A 23,582-nucleotide genomic window follows, 5' to 3' on the forward strand; every position below is an offset into this window, starting at 1 on the left:
TTTAAGAAGGTAACGTGTCTTGTTCCTGGGGAAAGATAAGGACTTCTGTCTGTTGTTTCGAGCACAAGTGAACCATGCTTTAAAGTATAAGATCATGTTAAGCAAAACATGGACTCCAAGTTTTATAACTAAAGAAATGCTGTAATATAATCAACTGTATCACAAAATCAAAACACATATACAACCCTGTGTATCAAAGGGAAACGAAAGAAAAGGCAAGCATGCTTCCCTTTGCTCTGTATACCTATAGAAGTACGTATGGTACAAGGTCTGATATAAATAATATGATCAAATCAAAGCAAAAAATGGAATGAGAGCAAGTGTGAAAGTGTAAAACAAGGTTTTGAGGTGTGTTGATGGATATGTAATGGATGGTGGTGCCCGTGAATTGTTAGTACCATTATTATTCCCTGCCGTGGCTTCAGGATTCACGGCAACGGCAGGAGGGAAGGCAGTTGACGGCTTCAATGGTAATGTGTTTGAGGTCTCTTTATCATAACCTGTTGAAATCCATTGTTACAAGTTTAAGAGATGATCGACCGGACCAGCATAAAATGCAGAGAAAAACAAACACAAGTTACTCACAGTCAGATGGTATCCAGCCCAGTACCATCTTCTCACGATCAAAAACTATACGATAACCGGTCATGAAATTTTCTGGTTTCCATGTAACGAAAGAAAAACAAGTGTAAGAAACCATACTCTGATTGTCAATGGTTCACTGTTATCAGAAGTTGTATCTCGGAGAGGTATGGAAATTCATTATAACAAATTGTGAAAGCAGTGCTATACTAGGCCATGCTGTCTGTTGACATAATATTAGACTCTTAGTATCAATGACCCGAATTCGTTATCGAGTAAGCACATAAGAACCAAAGTTATGTTAATTCCGCCGGAAGATACTTACGTCCGATGATATCCACATTGTCGCTTTTCACGACACCTAAACAGTATACATCTCCAGCCTGGAAATAAAAAAACAAAAGATTAATTTTCAAGGCAAGTCGAGTGCATCTAATAGAATCAAAATGCACTTTTTTACCTGCAAGGAAATCACTACTATTGGATCATTAACAAAGAAGTAATCTCCACCTTTCATGGTCAGATTCACAACAGGGTACTTAAAGCTGCTTTGATTTGCACTGCAAGGTGAAAGCTGAAGTCAGTGCCTTGGGCCTCAGTCAGGCATAAAACCAAAGTCATTTTCTGTAGATGTAAACATACCTCAGGTCATAACAATATTCAAAGGGAAGGTCGGAAGAATTAGACGATGTATGCCGATTCTCTGTGGCCAAATTGTTGAACTGTCGCACAACACAATGACAAATACTTACATGGGAAGAAAAGGTAACTAAGGAAACGGCATGGATTATGTGATTTAAACTACTTACACTCTCAGAAATAAGTGTATAAGCTGGGTCATTCAAATATGTAAAGGAGGTACCGGAGTCGAAAATTGCATTGAATTCGAGATCTGCAGTATTCCCTCCAACATTTATTTGAGTGAGACTGACATTGTAAGTGGGGCTGAAAATGAATATCACGAAGAGATCAGAAAAAACAACAAAAACTGAAATCTGAATCATTTCTAAGGCTACATCATTGCAAACAGAGAAAAGGTGGCCGCTTACTGTTGTAACCTGAGATTAAACGGTGTTTCTCCTTGATCTGAGCTTCCCCTATCACCAAAAGTGATTCTTCCAACCCCATCACGTCCGAAACACATAGAAAAAGAATTCGGAGCAATGTTTTCTTTTGCTAATATGCTAGGAACTGATATATTGTCCAAACCAAGCCCGAAAACACCATTAGGAGCAGCACCATTTAAGAATGATCCAGTCTGAACCTGCCCACAACTGCAATAGAGTACAACATCCAAATCAATCATAAGGGTCAAAAGAAGTTATTTTCCAAGACAGCATAGTAGAATTCCGGCATTTACGATAATGTTTCTTAATGGAAAGGGAACTAAAAAGTTACGAACCCCAAAGTAATATTAGCTTGAACGGCTCTGGTTTTATCTTCATCAGTAGTTAAGTGCAAGACATCCTCCACCAAGACCCCGGTAGAAGAAGTGCCATTCGATAGATAGAGAACTTGATATGGGCAATCACTTTGAGGCGAAGAACATTGTCTTTGCTGTTCACACAGGGAGTTGTTACAGGGAACCTTGGAGCTTGTGGACGACGTATTAGGGGTATAGATGCTAAATTCTATCATCTGAAACACAAAAGTTACCAGAAGATACCATTAAAAAATGATTGTTCATGCATCAATACCACATCAAATTACAAGTTGTTGAAGAATATGTAAGAAGTTAAATTTATAGCATTTGAAAGAAGAAAGGGGTTACCTGATTATCCGATGTCCTGAGGCCTTGCACGCAACGGGTGCAGTCACATGGCAACCAGAAGAGATCGCTGCCGGTGTCTAGTGCCACCAAAAATGACAAGGCAGGCGTCCCAACGGATACATTCGCGTAATGCAAACTGTAAAATTCCCAGAAATTGGAAATTAACAATTCAATCCTTTTGCAAGAAGAAACTCAATTCCACGAAGGAAGCTAAAATATGTAAAACTGACGCAATTTCTTCCCAATATAAATTCAGAAACACAATTTGTTTTTTCTTTTAATTTTCCACCTGCAAAACATGCTCCAAACCTACTACATGATGAAGCAGAGTATTAAAACAAACGGAAAGTAATCCAGTTTTTCTCAGGAAACAAACAGGGGAAAATATCAGCTTTTTCTACAACAAAAATAAAACGAAACAAATCCCCCCCGGGCGTAATCTCAGAATTCAGCTTCCAAGTTCCAACTAGTTTTGAACTATTACAAAAGCACAAACCAATAATTATACAAAAAAAATTATGTAAATAAAAGGAGCAAAGAAAACATACAATCCCAAGTCATCCAATCGATAAGTCTCATTTCCATCGAGAAACGTAACAGGCGTCTGATCATTAGCCGTCGCCAATCTACGGCCCTTAATTATCTTATCACGGTGAACCATAGCAGTATAATAGTCCGGACTTCCCTTCACCGGCAACTCATCGACGGCCAGTATTTGCTTAACCGGATCCGAATAGCGATGATGGATATCAAAGCCGAAAGTTCCGAAGCCCCAACAGGTTCCCGCGTTCCATCCCGAGACAACTAACAACAACACACACAACTGCAACTACTTAACTCCCACATGTCTGAAACTCCCACCAAAAAAAGAAAAACACAATTACGGTGGTTTTTAGCCTTTGGGAGCTTAACTTAAGAAACCCGAAACTTTAAATTACGTTTTCAGGTTCGGTTGGAGCTTTCCAGGGGAAAAAAACCGTAAGTCAAATTACGATTTTTAGTTTTGAGTTTGATGAACAGACGAAAGCACTCGAGTTTGGTACCCCAACTCAAACGTGGGAACCTCACAATGTATTTAAATAATTTGTTTTTACAAGCTCCTTGTATTTTGTTGATTTTCACTTGTGCATCGGTTTAACTATGACTTTACGAGAATGGAACTTTAGTCTTTTTACTTTTATTTGTTAGAATTTGGTTTTCTTATTTTATAAATTATTACATGATTTTTATTAATTTCCTATATTTAAACTATAGATTTTCAGATCATCGATTTAACATCAGATTTTAGAATTTGAATCAACTAGATTAATTTATTGGTTTTTGTAAAATGAAATATCCAAAGCCTGTCATAAGTGATTTGTTCCTTTCAGATTATGCATTTTGCAATGCAAGTTTTACTAAGAGAGGTGTGTTTAATTCCTTGTGCTGAATGAGATCCATCATGCATAAGGTGGGGTTACATAATTACTATTGGCTAACTCTAATTAACAAAATCAGAAATAAATCATCTTTATATATTAAAGTTTTATGATTGTAACTCAAGAAACGATTCCAATAAACAATGATGACACGTTTCCTTTAAATGACCCGAGTTCAAGCAGCATTGTTTATACCTCTATGTGAATTTATTCAAAGAACAATACTAATATTACTATGAGACCGTAAAACAATAAAACAGATACATAACTGAATTTTCTCATTCTTGATAATTTTTTTTTGGTCAAAATTAATAAATTTAAATAGCGATCGTCTAAAAGATTAATAGCTTTATTACTATGTATTTCTTCCTCCATCTTCTTCTTTTTCTCTTTTCCATCTTTTAAGTTTTGTTCGTCTTACAGATTTAAGGATTTCATTTTATTTTGTTTTCTTTTTAAAGATGTTGGATGAGCTCCAGAGTATTATTATATTATCATTATGGTGTAGTTGTATATCCACTCGTGGAGTATTATTGATAAAAGTTCATGGCCAGTGTTGGGAAAGTCCATGTCCTTAGCTCTAAGCGCCACGTTACAAATCGTTTCCGATATCAACAGAGATTCATTCATTTTTATACAAATGGGGCATGGAAATCTCCATTTTGGGGGTTGAAGAACCAATTGCAGTAGAAAAAGGGAATGATTCATTCAACAACCTCAAGATGCATGCCATGGCAGCTTAACCATGTGGTTAATATGTGTATTAGAAGATTGAATTCTACTTTTGGTTGGTAAGAAGTCCAAATCATAAACGAAAGAGTCTATTATATAAAATTAAGTCGCACGCAATCCTCCATACACATGTCATTCACGAACACCCAATCTCTTTTATAATAGTAATACTTACGCAAGTGTCAAGTTTCACAAGGAAGGTTCAAAGCCAAAGCCCAAGGCAGAAGCCGTAACAGTTAGGACCTTACCTAGTTCATTTAGTGATGAACCTATTAAACTCTTGCATCCGTCTAGGTTTATGATAATTTTAAATTTTCATGCTCACTTCAGTCCATCAGTTCTTTTAATCAGTAATGAATTTGATTGGCATGCTCACTCAACAAAATAGTCAGTAATTTCTGTAAATAATGAATTGAAGATGCCATTTCCTTAAATAATCGAGGGAGTGATGGGGTGGGAATAAAAAAGAGTGATCTATCTACCCTATCTGAATTGTTATTATATTTTGTTCAAAGTCGTAAAATTAAATTTAGTGGTTGCCTCCTGATGATACAATTCATTTGCTGAATAGTCCACGTACCTTGATAATAAGGTCAACTCTTTATCTGAGTCAGCTTATGCATTGCTGGCCCCATACAAATGCATGCTAACTCGAAACACAATTCAAACATCAGTTTTCAAAGTCGAAATTTTCAGACGCAGTTAAAACACACCGGAAAAAAACTGTTTCATTGTTTGTTTCCAACAAAATTGTGCTACATTTGTATATTTGATCCCTATTCTTTGCTAAATGATCAAAAGACGACAACAAAGTAGACATCTAAGCCATATATGCCATATGCTTGAATCTGTCTGAAGATATTGAAAGGAGGATATGTCCCAAAGCATGCCCTACTGGGGCAATATGGAGATGGCTCCCAAGAAGGCCAGAAGAGAAATATGGAAATGGCAAGATCGCAAGCCAACGGAACTGCCGGAATTGGTTTTATTGACATCTTTATTACTTGACTCGGGGGTTGAATAATTATGGATTCCGGCAGCAGTGGCAGGAGGTTCAGAGGCAGCATAAGTTTCTACTACTGATGTATTAGTTTCCTCAACATCGTAACCTGCTTACAAGCCAATGAGTTTCGCAAGTAAACATGCTCGAATGAGAAACCATAAAGGAAAAGCATATCACTTACAATCGAACTTCTTCCATCCCAAGACATATCTTTCTCGGTCGAACACCACATGGTAACCGGTCATAAAGTTTTCTGTTTAGAGGAAAGAACAGTCCATTAAGCAAAAACATAAAACATTGGAAATTAAGTTACATTGCATAATTCTCTTGCAAGTTAAGCACTCAAATAAGCGCATGCTATACGCAAGACTTACGTCCAATAATATTCAGTTCCGTACTCTTGATGGCAGACAAGCAGTATACAAGTTTACTCTGCAAATCATTAGAGATCAAATTGGTTAATGAAATTTTCAGTCCGGGGTACGAAAGAAAATGAAAGAATAAAGTCTAGGAGCAGGATATTACCCGAGTAGAAATGATGACTATTGGGTCTTATACAGGAAAGTGATGTCCGCCTTCATCGTTAAACTCATACTGGGTATTAAAGTAACATTTGCATCAGGGCTGCATTCCACAAAGAAAAACAATAAATTGTGCGAAATTCAACCTAAGTGGAGAAAAACAATACTATGTGAAACAAGACTAAATAACGGACCTCATGTCATAACAGTACTTAAAAGGGATCCTTGAATCAAGTGGACGGCGCCTATCTTGTGCCTGAGAATGGAACTGTAGAAGAGCACAAATCTATGAAGTTGCAACACCAAGTTTTATTGGTTTTTAACATGCAAAATACTTACATTCTCTGCAAGGTTTGAATATGTTGGGTCAACCAAGTATGTGAATGAGGTCCCGGAATCAAAAAGAGCAATGATATCACCAACGATTGGAGTTGTCCCAACCCGAATTTGAGTTACTGTAATGTTATAGGTTGGACTGCAGCATAAATCATGATTAGATATTAAGAAAATCAATTAATACACCATTCTAAATTAACAGTGATCAGCAAAATAAGAAAATTACCACTTACTGTGATGGGTTGAGATTAAATGGGGTCTCTTGTTGGTTAGGACTACCTTGTTGGGAAATAAACGAGTAATTTCCCTATAATTAGATTAGTGAAAATGTGAAATAAAAGCGAAGAAATAATATTCGAAATTGATAACGGAGTTCGACCAATTATGCTACGTCTCCAGACTGCCGCAGATTTTTTACTAAAGAGAAAAAATTTACAAGTGTTTATAAAACACTCACAACTCATAAGAAAACTTTCTAAACTCTTTAGTATTGGGAGAAAGAGATGATTTGGGATGATTTTGAAGCTAAATGGGTTAGAATATTTATAGTTGAAGCTTAAGGACTAATCTTGTAAATACTCTAAAGTGTGTAAGGACTAAATTGCAATTATCCCTATTTCTATTTTCAACAAAGATTGGGCACCGTAAAATTGGGCATCCCTTTTTGACCCATTCAGTCCCCCTTTTTGACTCATTCAGCCCCCTTCTTGACTTTCAAGTTTCAACAATCTCCTATTTGAATACTGATTTTAATTTGTCTTCACACCTCGATCAATGCAGCAGTATTTCTGCTCTTGTTACTGTAGCATGCCAACTGAAGCTGAACACAGCTTCAGTTTGTCCATAGTCATCGTCTTGTAAACCCACTTGTTATTGGGCAGTTTCTCTGTGGTTGCCTTGTCCCTCAACGTCTTGGCTCTCTTCGACTCTTGTCCACTAGTCTTTGAAGGATTGTTCCTCACTTGAACATCCTCGACAAGCCTCTGCTTCGACCCTTCTCTTAAGATGGTCTCTGAAGCCATGTTCTCTACACAAACATGCTCGGCAAACTCCTTGGACACGGACAATTCTTCTTGCACTTAGCTTCTACTCGCCTTGGCATAAATGAACCTTATTGAGCCAACTCTCAACGCCTCTTCGATCTTGGGTTCGTCCTCTTCTCTGTACAACTCGATATTGGGCTCATCCATCACCTTGGATGACTCAGCTCCCCTCGGGTAATTTTGCAACACTTCTGGCATCTTAAATCTGTGCCCCCTCGTTTGCTCGACTCTTACACTCGGCTTAACATCTTTGACACTCGAACTTGTGCCAAGACTGCACACATCTTCCCTAAACTCACCATCTGGTTCATCATTTAGTGGATTTTCTCTGCCACTTAAGGAACAACATTCATCATCCTCTGACTTGCCTTCATCACGGAATCTCTTGTCGTTACCCTCGGCTTTCGGCTTTGTTTTGGAAGTCTAGTTCTTCTTGACTCCAAATTCTTTGATAGACTCAGTAGTTGTCAAGGCTTTAGACAACTCCTTTACTTCCCTTCGCTCCAACACTCTCTTCGCCCATGGCTTCAATCTGAACATGAAGGTGAAGAATCCATCTTCTTCATTCAAACTTGGGACTTTGAGCATGAGTTTTCTGAATCGACTCACGTACTCCTTAAGTATCTCTTTATGCCTGAGACGCCTCAACTTGGACCACACCTCCATCCCGGCATACTGTGAGCAGACTTGCTCACTTTGCACCCTCGGCTTGACGGCTTTATCTCTTGCTATCGCACGAGGTCCCTTCTTGTGCTCGACTGCTTTAACACCCGCAGTCTCGTCACGTTTCGATCCTTGCTTGGCCATATTGATCCCATCAATCGGGCCAAGTCTTTTTCTTGGCTTGGTAGCTTTAACACTTGCGACCGCGCCAATTCCCGCTACTTCTCATTCTTCCATCCTATTCATGATAGTTGTAAGGCGACGCTTCTCAGGACATCCTCTAATAAAATGAGGACCATCACAGAAGTAGCACTTCAATTTTTCATTGCTCCCCTTCTTCTTTACACAGGACTTAGCCTTGTCATTCTTTCCCGACGACTTTCCTTGGCTACGAACAGTTTATGGCTCACTTTGGCCATTCGAAGAGCTTTCTCTACCATCTCCCCGCTGCACCTTTTCCCGGTCTCCACCACTGTTGCCACTATCTCTGGGCATGGGCCTGGACTACACATCGCTCATTCAGCTTTCCGGCTACAACTATGGCCTCCGAAAGTCTCTGGGCATCTCCTTGCTCTCCCCCGAGCATTGCCCCTTATCTAAGTCCTTCCAAGAAAGTCTTCAGCGCACCTCATTAACTCATTGCTCCCTTGCATATGAGCAGCTCCCTCTTGAGCTCATCCACTTTGTTTCTCAAAGTCATCGCTCCAACTCGAATTTGGCTTCTTTTGGATCTTTTCTAACAATTCTTGCGAACCACAGTGTATTAGAACACCTCTGTTGACAAACTCATATCGCCGACAAAATTTTACTATTCACGAAATTCAATATTCATGTGAATAGTAACCTCGCAGAAAAACCGACAAAATTAACAACCAAAAACTCTGATATCAATTGTTGGGAAATAAACGAGTAATTTCCCTATAATCAGATTAGTGAGAATGCGAAATAAAAGCAGAAAAATAATACCCGAAATTGATAACGGAGTTCGACCAATTATGCCTACGTCTACCTACGTCTCTAGACTTCTGCAGATCTTTTACTAAAGAGAGAAAATTTACAGGTGTTTACAAAATACTCACAATAAAACTTTCTAAACTCTTTAGTATTGGAAGAAAGATATGATTTGAGATGATTTTAAAGCTAAATGGGTTAAGGTATTTATAGTTAAAGCTTAAGAACTAATCTTGTAAATACCCTAAAGTGTGCATGAACTAAATTGCAATTATCCCTATTTCTATTTTCAACAAAGATTGGGCACTGAAAAATTGGGCACCGAATTCGGTGCCCCCTGCCCCCCTTTTTGACCCATTCAGTCTCCCTTCTTGACTTTCAAGTTTCAACATACCTTTGTCACCAAAACTAATCCTTCCAATTCCATCACTTCCAAAACACATAGAGAAGGAATTAGCTGTTAAACCTTCCTGTGATAAAATGCTAGGAACTGCTATCTTCTCCATGCCAAGCCCAAATAAACCATTGGGAGCTGCAACATCGAGGAATGAACCGCTCTGTACCCGCCCACAGCTGCACAATTCATATTGCATTTTCATCTGAACCTAGACAAGAGTCGGGAAACAAATATCGGCCTACACAAAAGGTATACTTGGTAGTTAAGATGAATATTAAGAGAGCTTACCAAGCGTGACGTATGCCTCAACCAACTGTGGATGATCATCTCCGGTTGTCAGGTGAAGAACATCCTCCAGTAGAACCCCAGAAGTAGAAGTTTGAGCTGACATGTAAGACACTATGTATGGACAACTACTGAATGTTCCGAGACATTGGTTACGGTGTGCACACAAGCTACTGTTGCAGGTGACTCTTTTGCTAGTGGATGATCCTTTCGGGTCATATATGCTAAGCTCGAAATCCTGGCAGCCCAAAAACAGATGCATAGTTTAATATGAATTCAAGGACAAGAACTGATCACCACACTAGCTGGATAAACTATAACCCCACTCAAGCTTTTCCCAATAACCCAATGTAGCTAAATTAGAGCATGCGAATTCTAGATTGAACAAAAACGCATCGAGTGCAAAATTTTGCTATAGAGCTGCATTTGTGGGGACAATTCAAGTACATTCTCTTGAGTTTCAATCAGGCACATCAAGAAACACATGCAAATTCACAATATGAAGGAAAACAAAAAGAAGAAAACATACAGAAGCATAAGTAGTTCCTTCAGTTGGAGCACATTGGGTACAATCGCATGGCACCCAGAAAAGATCACTCCCTGTATCAAGTGCAACCATGAACTTCACCCCAGGAGTCCCTAATTTCACTGTGGTATAATGCAACTGTACCAAAAAAACAAAAACTTTATAACAATGCCCTAAATTTGAACTTCAAAGAAAATACAAAAAAAAAGGTGCATAAAGATCATTTAAAATCCCAATGAGCTGATTCGGAAGGTGGAGGAGGCATCAGAGAAAGAAAGGGTTGCATTGTTATCAGAGAGTTTGCAGCCGCGGAGGAGGCGGTCCCGGTGAGCTAAAACGGCGTAGTACTCAAAAGAGCCCTTTGCAGGCCAATGAGAGAGTTTGCCAGTGGAGTTGGACCAGTTCTTGACGGATTCAGAGAAAAGGTGGTGCATCTTGAAAGTGAAGATGCGGCCATAGCTGAGGTTGAAGCTCAAGACCCAGAGGAAAAATACAGTCTTTAAGGAAGAAAACATTTTCCTCTAACCATTGTTTCAGGTGAATACAAGTGGATCATCCACAAAGATTTGCATTTGAAAGGAAAAAAAATGGAAACTGAAGGGGAGAAAAAAAGATTGGATTTTGGATATTGGGTTGCTCTAGTATTTGGAATCTGTTGCGAGGGTATGAACTATGAAGAAAGGTTTCAGTCTTCTTGTTTGTTGGTACAGTGGAGGTGAAATGTGGACAGGGGTGGGGCCTAGCTTTCTTCTATTGTGTGTGTGTATATATATGCGACAGTTAAGGAAGTTAAATTCGAGTATAGAAATGAAACAAAATTTAGAAAAACGAAAGATGATGAAAATGTTTTTATGTACAAGAGATAATGAAGTCCATTTCAGCTCATAATATTTACAACAACAACAAAAACAAAGACTAAAGACCCACCACCATTATAGATTTTTGCATAGTGGTGTACTAAAGAGGCTTAAAGCTACCAAAAAATCTCTGGAAAGGGTAGTTCCATCCATCCAGTGCAAGAGATGCCCATGAAAAAGGGTGGTGCAATGTCAAGCAGGAGAAGCGGAGTGGATGCCAAATTTGTCTGAAAGATTGGTTCTGGTGAAGGGTGAGAGAAGCTCCATTTGATGAACGAAGTGGACGTCGTGAACCAAAGGGTTGCCTGTTCTTCCCGGCGGTGACCCTGCGTAACAGCTCGGCCAACACCCCGTGCATGCTCCATCGTTTTTCTGAGTTCATATGTCGGTATTAGAAGAATGAAATCCCTCTGATTTATATATCTCTAAACACACAGACATGTTATGGTTTGAGGAATGAAATACTAACCTTATCATCAATCATGTTCAGAACTCCACTTCTCCCATCAGTATTCTGTTGGCTGTTCATCACATGGGACATCAAATTAGTTAAGTCCAAATAATTAATGGTGTAAACTATTACAATTAAGATACTGACATGAATTCCTTTTTAACTGTTTGGACTAATTAGAAACCTGATAGAAGTAGACGAATCAAATTATAACAGATAAAATGACTAAATACCAAATTTGAGCATTGTAGAGGGACCAAAATAAAAACTTTTACCCCGTTTTAGGATGAACAAAGGGAAAAAATAGAGGAACTCGGCAAGAAGAAGGAACTAGCACCTTGAAATAAAAAAATATAAAAAGAGAGGAAAGAGTGAGAAAAACATGGGAATGGGAGTGAAGCAAAGCTACCTGTGCTTGGTACATTTGAGGGGCTTGAGAAACTCGGGAATGGGAGGTACAACGCGGCGAGGTTTGGGGCAAAGGGGCTGCTGCTGCTGCTGCTCATAGCTTCCAAACCCCAACTTGGTGGTGTCTGAATCTGAATCCACAAGCTTGCATTTAACTGGTAAATGCTGCTGCATGATTCTCTCTCTTCCAAGTCACAAGAAAAGACACACAGTGACTTTTGTCTTCTTTGTCTGATTGTATTTGTATTAATTAGTCTCTCATTCAATGGGGAATGGGAAATAAATGGAGGAAGAAAACGTGGTTTGATATAAAGACGAGAGAGTGAAGAAGGCATTTGTTAGACTAGTTGGCATTTTGATCTCCTAGTTTTCCTCGGTTTCTAATTTATGCCTACAAATAATTTCGTCCAAGTTTCCTCACCCCAAGAACTTTTCTTCCCTCCCATTTCAGGATTGTTTCACAAATTCTCTCTGTCGCATACACTCTTTGCTTTTTATAGAATTGTTATCTCAAACAAACTCACGTTTTCTGCATGGCCAACTTTTTCCCGCTTCAAATCTTTCTTTTTGCCAAATATATGTATAATCATATACTGTAAATGATATATATATATATATATATATATATGCCCTCTTTTCCATTGTTTACACAGCTCAAAACGTCAGAACAACAAAGAGATGTTCATTAAATTACATGAATGCTATGGATCTCCAAACTTGTATATGGTGCGACGTAAAGAGAGAAGATTACCACCTTGCTTCCGATCTTACAATTTATTTCTTTTGTTCAGACAAGAATATTTCATTGATTTGTAAAATCTTACAAAAGTAAGAGAACCGACATGATCCCAGTACAATGAAAAAATAAACAAATCAAGGAAACTATATGAACATTTGACTAAGCATTAAGTTGTATACTTCAAATGGACATCAAATGTTTGACTGACATGGAGAACATCCTTGAAAACATGAGTCAATTACACAATGTAAGATTAAAAAACTTTACATTGATTTAAGATCATTAACATAAATGAAAATACACACGAGTCAATTACACAATGTATGACTAAAAATTTTACATTAATTTAAGATCATTTGAAAAATATTCACCGAAGAAAAAAGTCTATACTCATCCAATAATCTTAAATAATGTAAAACTAAAAAAATCTTTTATATTGTGTAAGTGAATCCTAACCCTTCTCCCTATCTTAACCCCACTCTCTTTATTTATATATATATATATGGGGTGGGGTTGTGGGTCAATAATAATAATAAACGCTTATGCATTAAAAACTTCATTAGAAAAGGCCATCGTGGTACACTACACAAATGTTGAAATAACTAATAGAACCGTCAAAGTCTTAAATCATATGTATCCCAATCGAATCTAGGTAGTGAGAAAAGCTCATAATCAATGGGTCCATCTATAATGCTGTCTATATTTTGCATGCCTTCCAACAGGGCTGGTTGAAAACTATCATTCTTAGAAGGCAACAGTTTGTAAATTACTAGCAATCCCAGAGTAAATATGGCTTGCAGCTTTGTGGAGTCTCCTTTCACTGAAAAGAACAGAAGCATCGAGAGGAGGAACAAATTGAGGCAAAACCGCATGATACACAATACCGTATCCATAAGCCTTCCATCATTCCCAGCAGGAAATCCACGGACTCTATACACAAACAGAAAGTTGTACTTATCAACCACATACCTATATCCAAAATAGACTGCACCCACTGGCACCACAATAGGAGCAAAGCACGAATATATCAAGGTCAGGGAAAATATTGTCAAATTAAACGCATAATACTGTGCAAAGTCGAACGTCTGCTTGGGTATAGGCGACGTCCGGCTGCTAATAGGATAGACTGAAAGATCCTGTCCCTGAATGTCAATTCCACCCATCGTAGGAGAGTCGAATAAACTCTCTGGCAACAGTGGTCTCCGCAAATTATTCAGGTTCTGATTTTCTAACAGGTACTCCTCAATATTCTCAGGGACCAACTGGAGCATGTCATTCTTCCGAAACTTCTGAAGCTTCTTCTTTATCCAAGGAACTGGAGCCAGCAGATCATATGATATTCCCAAGAATGTACTTGTGATTAGAAATGCAAGAGAAGAAAGGCAAGACCTTGAAAGGAATGATGCACTCATGTACTGCTCAATTCTCTTGCAGTCTTCTCCATCCAAATAGCATCGACCCATCCGAAGGATTGCACTCTCCAATGATGACTCAACAAGAGCCTTCAGTAGGATCAAATTGACAAGGAAGAAGCAAACCATCTTTAGCAATGCTGCTCTCTGCTCACCGGATACCGTGAGATGCCGTTCAAACTTGGAAAGATGGGAAAGAACTGAAGGGACAATTATATACATGCTAACAAATATAAGTACATTGGGCAAAAACTGAAAGATTAGAGATGCCATCCAGCTTGAACTTTGCACCCAAGCCAACCATGACTGTGCATGATCAATTGCTTCTGCGTTAATAATCCGAGCAGCACTCTGCACAGCAGTGATTACTGCAAGCGGAGAACTGAAAAACAAAAGCATCAACAACAAACACATGTTCACAAACACTCTTCGCAGTTTCAGTGACAATTTTGTTGATCCCAAATGGTTCCAGTAAATATCAGTGGCCAATGGGGCTCGTTCAACTTTCCATTGGTTCCTCTGCAACTTTAGTTCCATGACAGAAAAAAACTTCCCAAACCGCCTCTTTTTCTCATTCTGAAAATCTTGAACTGCTTTATTTGCAGTATATACATCCTTAAACATCACAAAAGCAACTCCAGCACCCTGCGCATTTCCTTCCTTATAAGCCGCTAATTCGGTCTCCAACTTGGCTCTCAATTCTTGCAGCTTTTTTAATTTTTCTTCATCTGTAAACCCAAATTTACTCATGATCTGATCGAAAACACGTTGGATTGTCCTCCACAACCAACGGATCCAACCCAAAAACCCTTCACATCCGTTCATATCATCTTCACTTTCTTCTGGCAGAAGAAGCGAATCAATTTTCGCAATCAACCAGGTAATTTCATCCCTAACCTTAACTACTTCAGTGGCTAAATCATCCAATGCACATAAATCCATAGGAATAATTACCCTGTATACTTTCCCTGGATATTTATACTGAAAATACTCGAGCAAAATACCTTTATCAACCCCTAGATTCTTAGGTAAACCCTGAACCATGATTGTAAAAATCGCCGTTGAATTGGAATTGGGATCACTTAAATTTCCATTACCATCCCTAAACCTAGTAATTCTTAATCTTTCTTCGATGGCAGACATTCCATAATGGAAAATAATAACAACAAGAAGTACGAAAATGAAATGTACCCAAAGTAACACTGAACCCTTACTAATATGACTTACAGTTGTTTTGGAGAACTCATCCCCTAATACAGCAGTGCCGCCGTAGAGATTTACGGGGAGTAATACGAAAACAGCCAAAACGGCAACAGATAAGAGAACGGAGAAGCTGCCACCTTCGATTAAGAGGTATTGGGCGGCATCAGCTCCGCAGTGGCGGGCAATCTCACGGCCGGTAGCGTGCCAGACGGAAAGGAGCTTAGAGAATAGAGCGGAGGGTCCGGGGAGACGGCGATGATCGCTGCGGAGCTTGAGGAAGAGGAAGATGAGGACGCAACAAAGGAGGCCGATGGTTGAAATGTTGAGGAGATATTGGATGTTGCCATACCACGCTCCGTCTATGGGGAAGTCTTCGTCAGATGAAGGGGAGGGCGGAGGAGGAAGCGTGTCGTCCATCGGAGATTTGACGATAGAAGAGAAATTAGGGATTTGGTTATCGGATTTTGGGGGTTCGATTGGGGGAAGGTAGACTTTTGTCGTTTTGTTGTTTCGATTCCTCTAAATAGTTGTGGGTGTGGAATTTAGTTATAGGACAATTATGAGATATTTATTGTACTCTGTAATTCAGCAGTTGTAATGTAATGGGACATAAACATTATTAAACTAAATAGATGATTATTTATTATATTTTCTTTTTATATTTATATACTTTTATTCATTCAATTCAAAAAATATATATTCTAATTGGGTAAATTATACGTTTACTCACTAAACCCTACTTTCTCTCCTATTTTACTCACCGTACCTTCAATTCTTCAATTTATAAGTTGAACTTTAGACATTGAATTTTTTGATCACTCAACCTTTAAATTTCTAACGACTTTATGACATGACAAAATTAAATTATTTTTTAAATCATGATTTTTCATGTCATAAAGAAAGAAAATTATTAAAATTAATGGTAAATGAGATACTCTTCCTCGTGGTATTACTGTGGACACCCTGAATCCCCACCCTCGCCCTCACTAGCCTTATCCTCATCTTCACCGACATCAACGACTCGTTCCTTCCTTTTCAACCATTCTTTAACCATCGAACTATGCCTCATCTGTCATTTATGCGCGACCCATAAATCTAATGTTGAAATTATTAAAATGGTTTTCAAGTTTGGTAACCAACTTTGAAAAAATGGTTTTCAAAGTTTGGTAAATGTTTCTTTGAAAATGGTTTTCAAAGTTTGGTAAATGTTTCTTTGAAAAATAGTTTTTCAAAGTTTGGTAGATGTTTGTTGAAAATGATAATGGGATAATCACAATTAATCCCTAGGCTTTAGGGTATTTACAAGATTAAGTCCTTAAGTTTCAACTATAAATACCCTAGCTCATTTAGTTTCAAAACCATCCCAAAAATCATTTCTTTCACCCAATACTAGAGAGCTTTCTTGTGAGTAGTGAGTGTTTTGTAAACACCTGTAATTTTTCTCTCTTAGTAAAAGATCTGCAGCAGTCCGGAGACGTAAGCACAATTGGCTGAACTCCGTTATCAATTTCGGGTATTATTTTTCTGCTTTTATTTCGTATTCTCACTAATCTGACTATAGGGAAATTACTTGTACTTGGTTTATTTCCCAACAACTGGTATCCGAGCTTTTTTTTTGTGAATTTTGTCAATTTTTGCGAGGTTACTATTCATGTGAATAGTGAATTTCGTGAATAGTAGAATTTTGTCGGCGATACAAATTTGTCGACGGAGGTGTTCTAATACACGGTGGTTCGCAAGAATTGTCAGAAACGATCCAAACGAAACCAGATTCGAGTGTGAGCGATGGCTGCAGACGAAGGGAAGGTGAAAATTGAAAAGTTCGATGGTGCGGACTTTGGCTTTTGGAAGATGCAGATTGAAGATTTTCTGTACCAGAAAAATCTATATCAACCTCTCTCAGGAAAACAACCAGAGGGCATGAAGAATGAAGACTAGGCTCTTCTCAACAGATAAGCCCTCGGAGTTATTCGACTGACGTTATCCCGCAATGTTGCTTTCAACATAGCAAAGGAAAAGACCACGGCGGGTCTTATGACGGCTCTCTCCAGTATGTATGAGAAGCCATCAGCCTCAAACAAAGTTCATTTGATGAGGCGATTATTTAATTTGCGGATGACGGAAGGGGCATCGGTGGCACAACACCTAAATGAACTCAACACAATCACAACCCAGTTGAGTTCAGTGGAAATTGAATTTGATGATGAAGTTCGAGCTTTAATTCTCTTATCATCTTTACCAGACAGTTGGAATGCTACTGTTACAGCAGTCAGCAGTTCATCGGAAAACAGCAAATTAAAATTCGACGATGTTCGGGATCTGGTACTGAGCGAAGAAATTCGACGGAGAGAATCGGGTGAAGCATCAACCTCCTCAGCCTTGCACACGGAGTCCAGAGGGAGAACTTCATAAAGAAATTCAAATTGTGGCAGATCGAAATCCAGAAGGGGAAAATCAAGAACAGGAAATAAAGATTTTACATGTTATAATTATGGCAAGAAGGGCCACTTCAAAAGAGATTGCCGAGCACCAAAGAAAAATACCGGTGCACAAGAATCTGCCAACATGACGGAGGAGACAGGTGATGCTATGATTTTAAGCATCAACAATCCGATTGAATCATGTATTTTGGATTCAGGGGCATCTTTCCACTCCACGCCATGCCAAGAAATCATTGAGAACTATGTCAGTGGTGATTTTGGGAAGGTTCATCTTGCTGATGATGAAACCTTGAAGATCGTCGGAAAATGAGACATCCGACTAAAGCTGCCAAATCAGACCACCTGGAAGCTGACAGGAGTGAGACATATTCCTGGTCTCAAAAGAAATTTGATTTCTGTAGGACAGCTTGATGGAGAAGGATACAGTACAACCTTTTCAGGCTGTGAATGGAAGATTACCAAAGGAGAACTCATCATTGCTCGTGGTAAGAAGACTGGTACTCTCTATGTAACCTCAAATTTAGAGAATATCATTGCAGTAGCAGATGTTGATGGAAAATCAAACATATGGCACCAAAGGCTTGGCCATATGAGCGAGAAAGGAATGAAGATACTTCTATCAAAAGGGAAGTTGCCGGATCTAAAGAATGTAGATGTCGGACTATGCGAGGATTGCATCTCTGGAAAACAAAAGAAAGTCAGTTTTGCAAAAATTGGCAAGACACCCAAGGCAGAAAGGTTAGAATTGGTTCATACTGATGTATGGGGACCATCCCCAGTTCCATCTCTTGTAGGCTCGCTATATTATGTCACCTTCATCGATGATTCAACAAGGAAGGTGTGAGTTTATTTTCTGAAGAAGAAAACAGAAGTCTTCGATACCTTCAGAAAATGGAAGGCCATGGTGGAAAATGAGACTGGTTTAAAAGTCAAGCGGTTGAGGTCTGACAATGGAGGAGAGTACAGAGATAGTAGATTCAGATATTTCTGCGCAAACAATGGGATCAAGATGGAGACAACAGTTCCCATAACACCGCAGCAGAATGGCGTAGCAGAGCGCATGAATAGAACTCTGAATGAACGTTCCAGAAGTATGAGGATACATGCCGGATTGCCCAAATTTCTATGGGCTGAAGCTATCAACACTGTAGCTTACCTGATCAACCGTGGGCCCTCAGTTCCTTTGGATGGCGGAATACCAGAGGAAGCTTGGAGCAAGAAAGAAATAAACCTTTCACACTTAAGAGTGTTTGGTTGTATTTCTTATGTACACATAAACTCTGCTGAAAGAAGTAAACTTGATGCCAAGTCCAACAAATGCGTATTTGTTGGTTACGGTGGTGATGAGTTTGGTTACCGGTTTTGGGACTACGAAAATCGGAAGATCATTAGAAGCAGAGACGTCATTTTCAATGAAAATGTGATGTACAAAGACAGGTCAACCGCATAATCAAGTAATACCGAAGCTGAAAAAAAGGAATTTGCTGAGTTCGAGGAGATTTCTGGAAATGATGTTCAGATCAGTCCTGAAGCAGTTCAAGAGGAAGAACCAGGCACACCAGAACTGAGACGCTCCTCCAGAATTCCTAAACCAACCCAGCGGTATTCTCCTTCTTTGCACTACTTGTTGCTGACTAACAATGGTGAACCAGAGTGCTATGATGAAGCAATGCAAGTGGAGGATTCAGTCAAGTGGGAGTCTTCCATGAAAGATGAGATGGACTCGCTTATGTCAAATCAGACATGGGAATTAGCTGAATTACCACCAGGAAAGAAAGCGCTCCATAACAAGTGGATTTACAGGATCAAAGAAGAGCACAATGGGAGCAAACGCTATAAAGCAAGATTGGTTGTCAAAGGTTTTCAACAAAAAGAAGGTATTGATTACAATGAAATTTTCTCTCCAATCGTGAAGCTATCTACAATCATACTGGTGTTGAAAATTGTAGCTGCAGAGAATTTACATCTTGAGCAGTTAGATGTAAAGACAGCTTTCCTTCATGGTGATTTGGAGGAAGAAATCTATATGAGGCAGCCAGAAGGCTTCATAGAGGTAGGCAAGAAAAACCTGGTATGCAGGTTGAAGAAGAGCTTGTATGGTTTAAAACAAGCTCCTAGACAGTGGTACAAGAAGTTCGATAGTTTCATGAGTAGCAGTGATTTTACCAGATTTCAAGCAGATCATTGTTGCTACATCAAGAGGTTCGACAATAGCTTCATTATTTTATTGTTGTACGTTGATGACATGCTCGTTGCAGGCTCAGACATGCAAGAGATTATAAACTTGAAGCAAAAATTGTCAAAGCAGTTTGCTATGAAGGATATGGGCGCTGCCAAGCAGATTATTGGGATGAGGATCAAGAGAGACACAAAGTCGGGGACTTTGATATTATCACAGGCTGAGTACATCAACAAAGTACTCTCCAGGTTCAACATGCAAGATGCTAAACCAGTAAGTACACCTTTAGGTGTTCATTTCAGACTCTCCAAAGAACAGTCACCAAAGACGGAGGAAGAACGTGCACGCATGGTGAAGGTGCCGTATGCCTCAGCAATTGGAAGTCTGATGTATGCCATGGTTTGTACCAGACCAGATATTGCTCAAGCAGTGGGAGCTGTTAGCAGGCACATGAATAATCCGGGCAAGGTACACTGGGAAGCAGTCAAATGGATCCTCAAATATCTGCGGGGGTACCACAAACAAAACACTTTATTTCAAAGGTGGAGATACGATACTGACAGGCTATGTAGATGCTGACTTAGCCGGAAATGTTGACATCAGAAGGAGCACTACAGTGTATGTCTATACTCTAGGAGGAACCGCAGTGAGTTGGGTTTCTCAACTACAGAAGATAGTTGCTCTCTCCACAACTGAAGTAGAATATGTCGTTGTTACGGAAGCCAGCAAGGAGATGGTTTGGCTCCAAAGTTTCTTGGAAGAGTTAGGCAAGAAACAAGAAAACAATGTCTTGTATTGCGACAGTCAAAGTGTTATACATCTAGCAAAGAATCCGTCTTTTCATTCCAGGACAAAGCACATACAATTGCGATATCATTTTATTCGATCTCTTCTGGAAGATGGGATTTTGAAACTTGAAAAGATCAGTGGAGCTCAAAAATCCGGCAGACATGTTGACAAAGACGGTGACTACAGACAAACTGAAGTTGTGTTCAACTTCAGTTGGCATGCTAGAGTAACAAGACTATAAAAGCTGTTGCATTAATCGAGGTGTGAAGACAGATTAAAATCAGTCTTCAAGTGGAAGATTGTTGAAATTATTAAAATGGTTTTCAAGTTTGGTAACCAACTTTGAAAAAATGGTTTTCAAAGTTTGGTAAATGTTTCTTTGAAAATGGTTTTCAAAGTTTGATAAATGTTTCTTTGAAAAATAGTTTTTCAAAGTTTGGTAGATGTTTGTTGAAAAATGATAATGGGATAATCACAATTAATCCCTAGGCTTTAGGGTATTTACAAGATTAAGTCCTTAAGTTTCAACTATAAATACCCTAGCTCATTTAGCTTCAAAACCATTCCAAAAATCATTTCTTTCTCCCAATACTAGAGAGCTTTCTTGTGAGTAGTGAGTGTTTTGTAAACACCTGTAATTTTTCTCTCTTAGTAAAAGATCTGCAGCAGTCCGGAGACGTAAGCACAATTGGCTGAACTCCGTTATCAATTTCGGGTATTATTTTTCTGTTTTTATTTCGTATTCTCACTAATCTGACTATAGGGAAATTACTTGTACTTGGTTTATTTCCCAACATCTAATACCAAATCAATAAAAAAAAAGTCATGAAAATCTCAATTTTTACACACAGAAATGCTCTGCACTTGCTTTACCTTGGTTCGGTTTAATTAAGATTCTCTCTCGATGGCTTGGTGGTTCACGGTGAAATAATCTCCAAAGAGAATTCTCCGTCCACCGATTCCACAACTTCCAAATCACTTCACTTACACTTTACATTTCAATTCAGTCAAAAAGAAAACCCAAACATTACGTCTGTTTACATGAAAATCTCGTCTTCCACATTGCTTTCTTTATAAGATTTATGTTTTAAAGTCATTTCTAGATATGGAAAATGGGTTCAATAGGAACAATAAGAAGAGGGATAAGAGTGGATGTCCATCTTCCTCTTCCACAATCTTTTTTTCCTATGTGGTATGATTTATTCTTAAAATACATTCTCGTTACCGAGTAAACGGTTGAGTTACCAAAAAAAATTAGTATCTAAAGTTAAATGAGTAAATTGAAAATATTAAAAGTACGGTGAGTGAAATTGGGAAAAGAATAAAAATAAATGAGTAAGCATGTAATTTATCCATTAATTATTTACATTTTAAATTTATTGAATATTGGTCACTTTTTTAACGTTGAGCTATTAATTTCTTAGTTTAATGATATGACATATTAGTTGATTAATTTTTAATTTGATCTTTAAATTTTAGAATAATTGTCAGCTTGACCCCTAAACTTTAAATGAGTTATTATTTTGACCCTGTATTTTAGATAAATTATCATTTTAACCCTTAAACTTTAGATAAATTATTATTTTATCCTTTAAACTTTAAATAAAATATCAATATAACTCTCGATCAAAATCTCCCATAGACTGACACTATCATCACCAATCATTGTTGGTCGTCATCGTCCGTAAAGAGAGCATATAATGTCATTTTGTTCCACAGCTGGTCGTACATAGAAAGTGGGACATGATTTAAGAGAATCAAAGTCAGTAATCACTGGCCGAATTGAAATGATGCCTTTGTCGATGTAAAAATGGTCTAATTTGAGAGGACGTAATTCTATAAATTATGGGAAAAGAAGAATAAAAGGTTGGTGATGATGTGGAAGAGTTTTGCTAGTGTTGAAGAGGAAGAGGATATTTATTATAAGTATATTATGTATATTTGTCAAAGAATTTTAGTGGTTAATTGTTATCTTTAAAAGTCATGAATTCGAACAATTGTGTGATAAGATGTCTGCTTTATCAATTTTAAAAAAAATTACAAAGTTCATTTTTTCAAAAAAATAAAATATTAATTTATCAAACATGAGTCTATTTTAATTCTTTTATTATATTAAAATTTTAGATTTTATCCATTCCATTTAAGTTAGCATGAATGTTTCAATAAAATTAATTTTGCATGATTTAATTCCTCTACTTTTATTCTCCATTTTTGTTCCATTTTATTGGTTTGTTGTACATTGTTTTGAAAATCGGACCGGACCGGCCGGTTCAACCGGGAATCGTTGTCTAGTCCAGTTCAATTTAGACCGGTTGAACCGCTTTTAGTGAACCGGCCAAAACCGCTGAACCGTTCAAACCGGACCGTCTAAAAACTGAAAAAAAACCGCCAATTTTGTTTTTTTTTTTTAAATTAAACCAAACGACGTCGTTTGTTAAACGAACCAAGTCAAACTCGAGTATTGCTGAGCTCGACTCGAACTTGAAAAATTAAAAAGTAAGCTCAACTCGATTCAAACTCACGAGCTAAAAATTATGAAGTTTAACTCGAACTCGAAATATAATATTGAAACTTGAACTCGAAAAGGCTTAAACTCAAAAAAAAATTAGAAGCTCGATTGAAGCCTAAAATTCGAGTTTGATTGAAGTGAAATAATAGTTCACTCAATGCTCTTACCAAAAGGCTCCATGATTTTGAATGCCAAATTACCTCTATTATTTATAGAAGTTAATTGAGATGATATTATATGTTTCTTAGCCATGTGAGATTGTTTTTTTAAAAAAATTAAACCAAACAATATCATTTTGTTATGATTTTTTTAGTCATAAATTTATTTTTTAATTATAGTTATATAATTATATTTATTATTTAATAT

General features: G+C 38.0%; 2 protein-coding genes and 2 pseudogenes across 2 annotated transcripts; all 4 read right to left on the reverse strand.

Annotated features, from left to right (window-relative positions):
• Nucleotides 1-217: 217 nt before the first annotated feature.
• Nucleotides 218-3,214, reverse strand: LOC120177036 (annotated as a pseudogene).
• A 2,070-nt stretch (nucleotides 3,215-5,284) lies between these two features.
• LOC120177046 lies at nucleotides 5,285-10,414 on the reverse strand (annotated as a pseudogene).
• An 842-nt stretch (nucleotides 10,415-11,256) lies between these two features.
• Nucleotides 11,257-12,118, reverse strand: LOC120177047. Its single transcript, XM_039183305.1, has 3 exons — nucleotides 11,946-12,118; nucleotides 11,555-11,606; nucleotides 11,257-11,457 (listed from the first exon to the last, which is right to left on the reverse strand). The coding sequence occupies exons 1-3, from the start codon at nucleotides 12,116-12,118 to the stop codon at nucleotides 11,278-11,280; spliced, it is 405 nt and encodes a 134-aa protein (XP_039039236.1). The 3' UTR covers nucleotides 11,257-11,277.
• Nucleotides 12,119-13,225: 1,107 nt separating this feature from the next.
• LOC120177120 (CSC1-like protein At4g35870) lies at nucleotides 13,226-15,822 on the reverse strand. Its single transcript, XM_039183353.1, has one exon. It carries the CDS (start codon nucleotides 15,713-15,715, stop codon nucleotides 13,298-13,300), a length of 2,418 nt encoding a protein of 805 aa, XP_039039284.1. The 5' UTR covers nucleotides 15,716-15,822; the 3' UTR covers nucleotides 13,226-13,297.
• Between the last annotated feature and the right edge of the window lie 7,760 nt (nucleotides 15,823-23,582).

The sequence above is a fragment of the Hibiscus syriacus genome, unplaced genomic scaffold (genome assembly GCF_006381635.1).
Source record: "Hibiscus syriacus cultivar Baekdansim isolate YM2019G1 unplaced genomic scaffold, ASM638163v2 tig00112281_pilon, whole genome shotgun sequence".
NCBI classification, from domain to species: Eukaryota; Viridiplantae; Streptophyta; class Magnoliopsida; order Malvales; family Malvaceae; genus Hibiscus; species Hibiscus syriacus.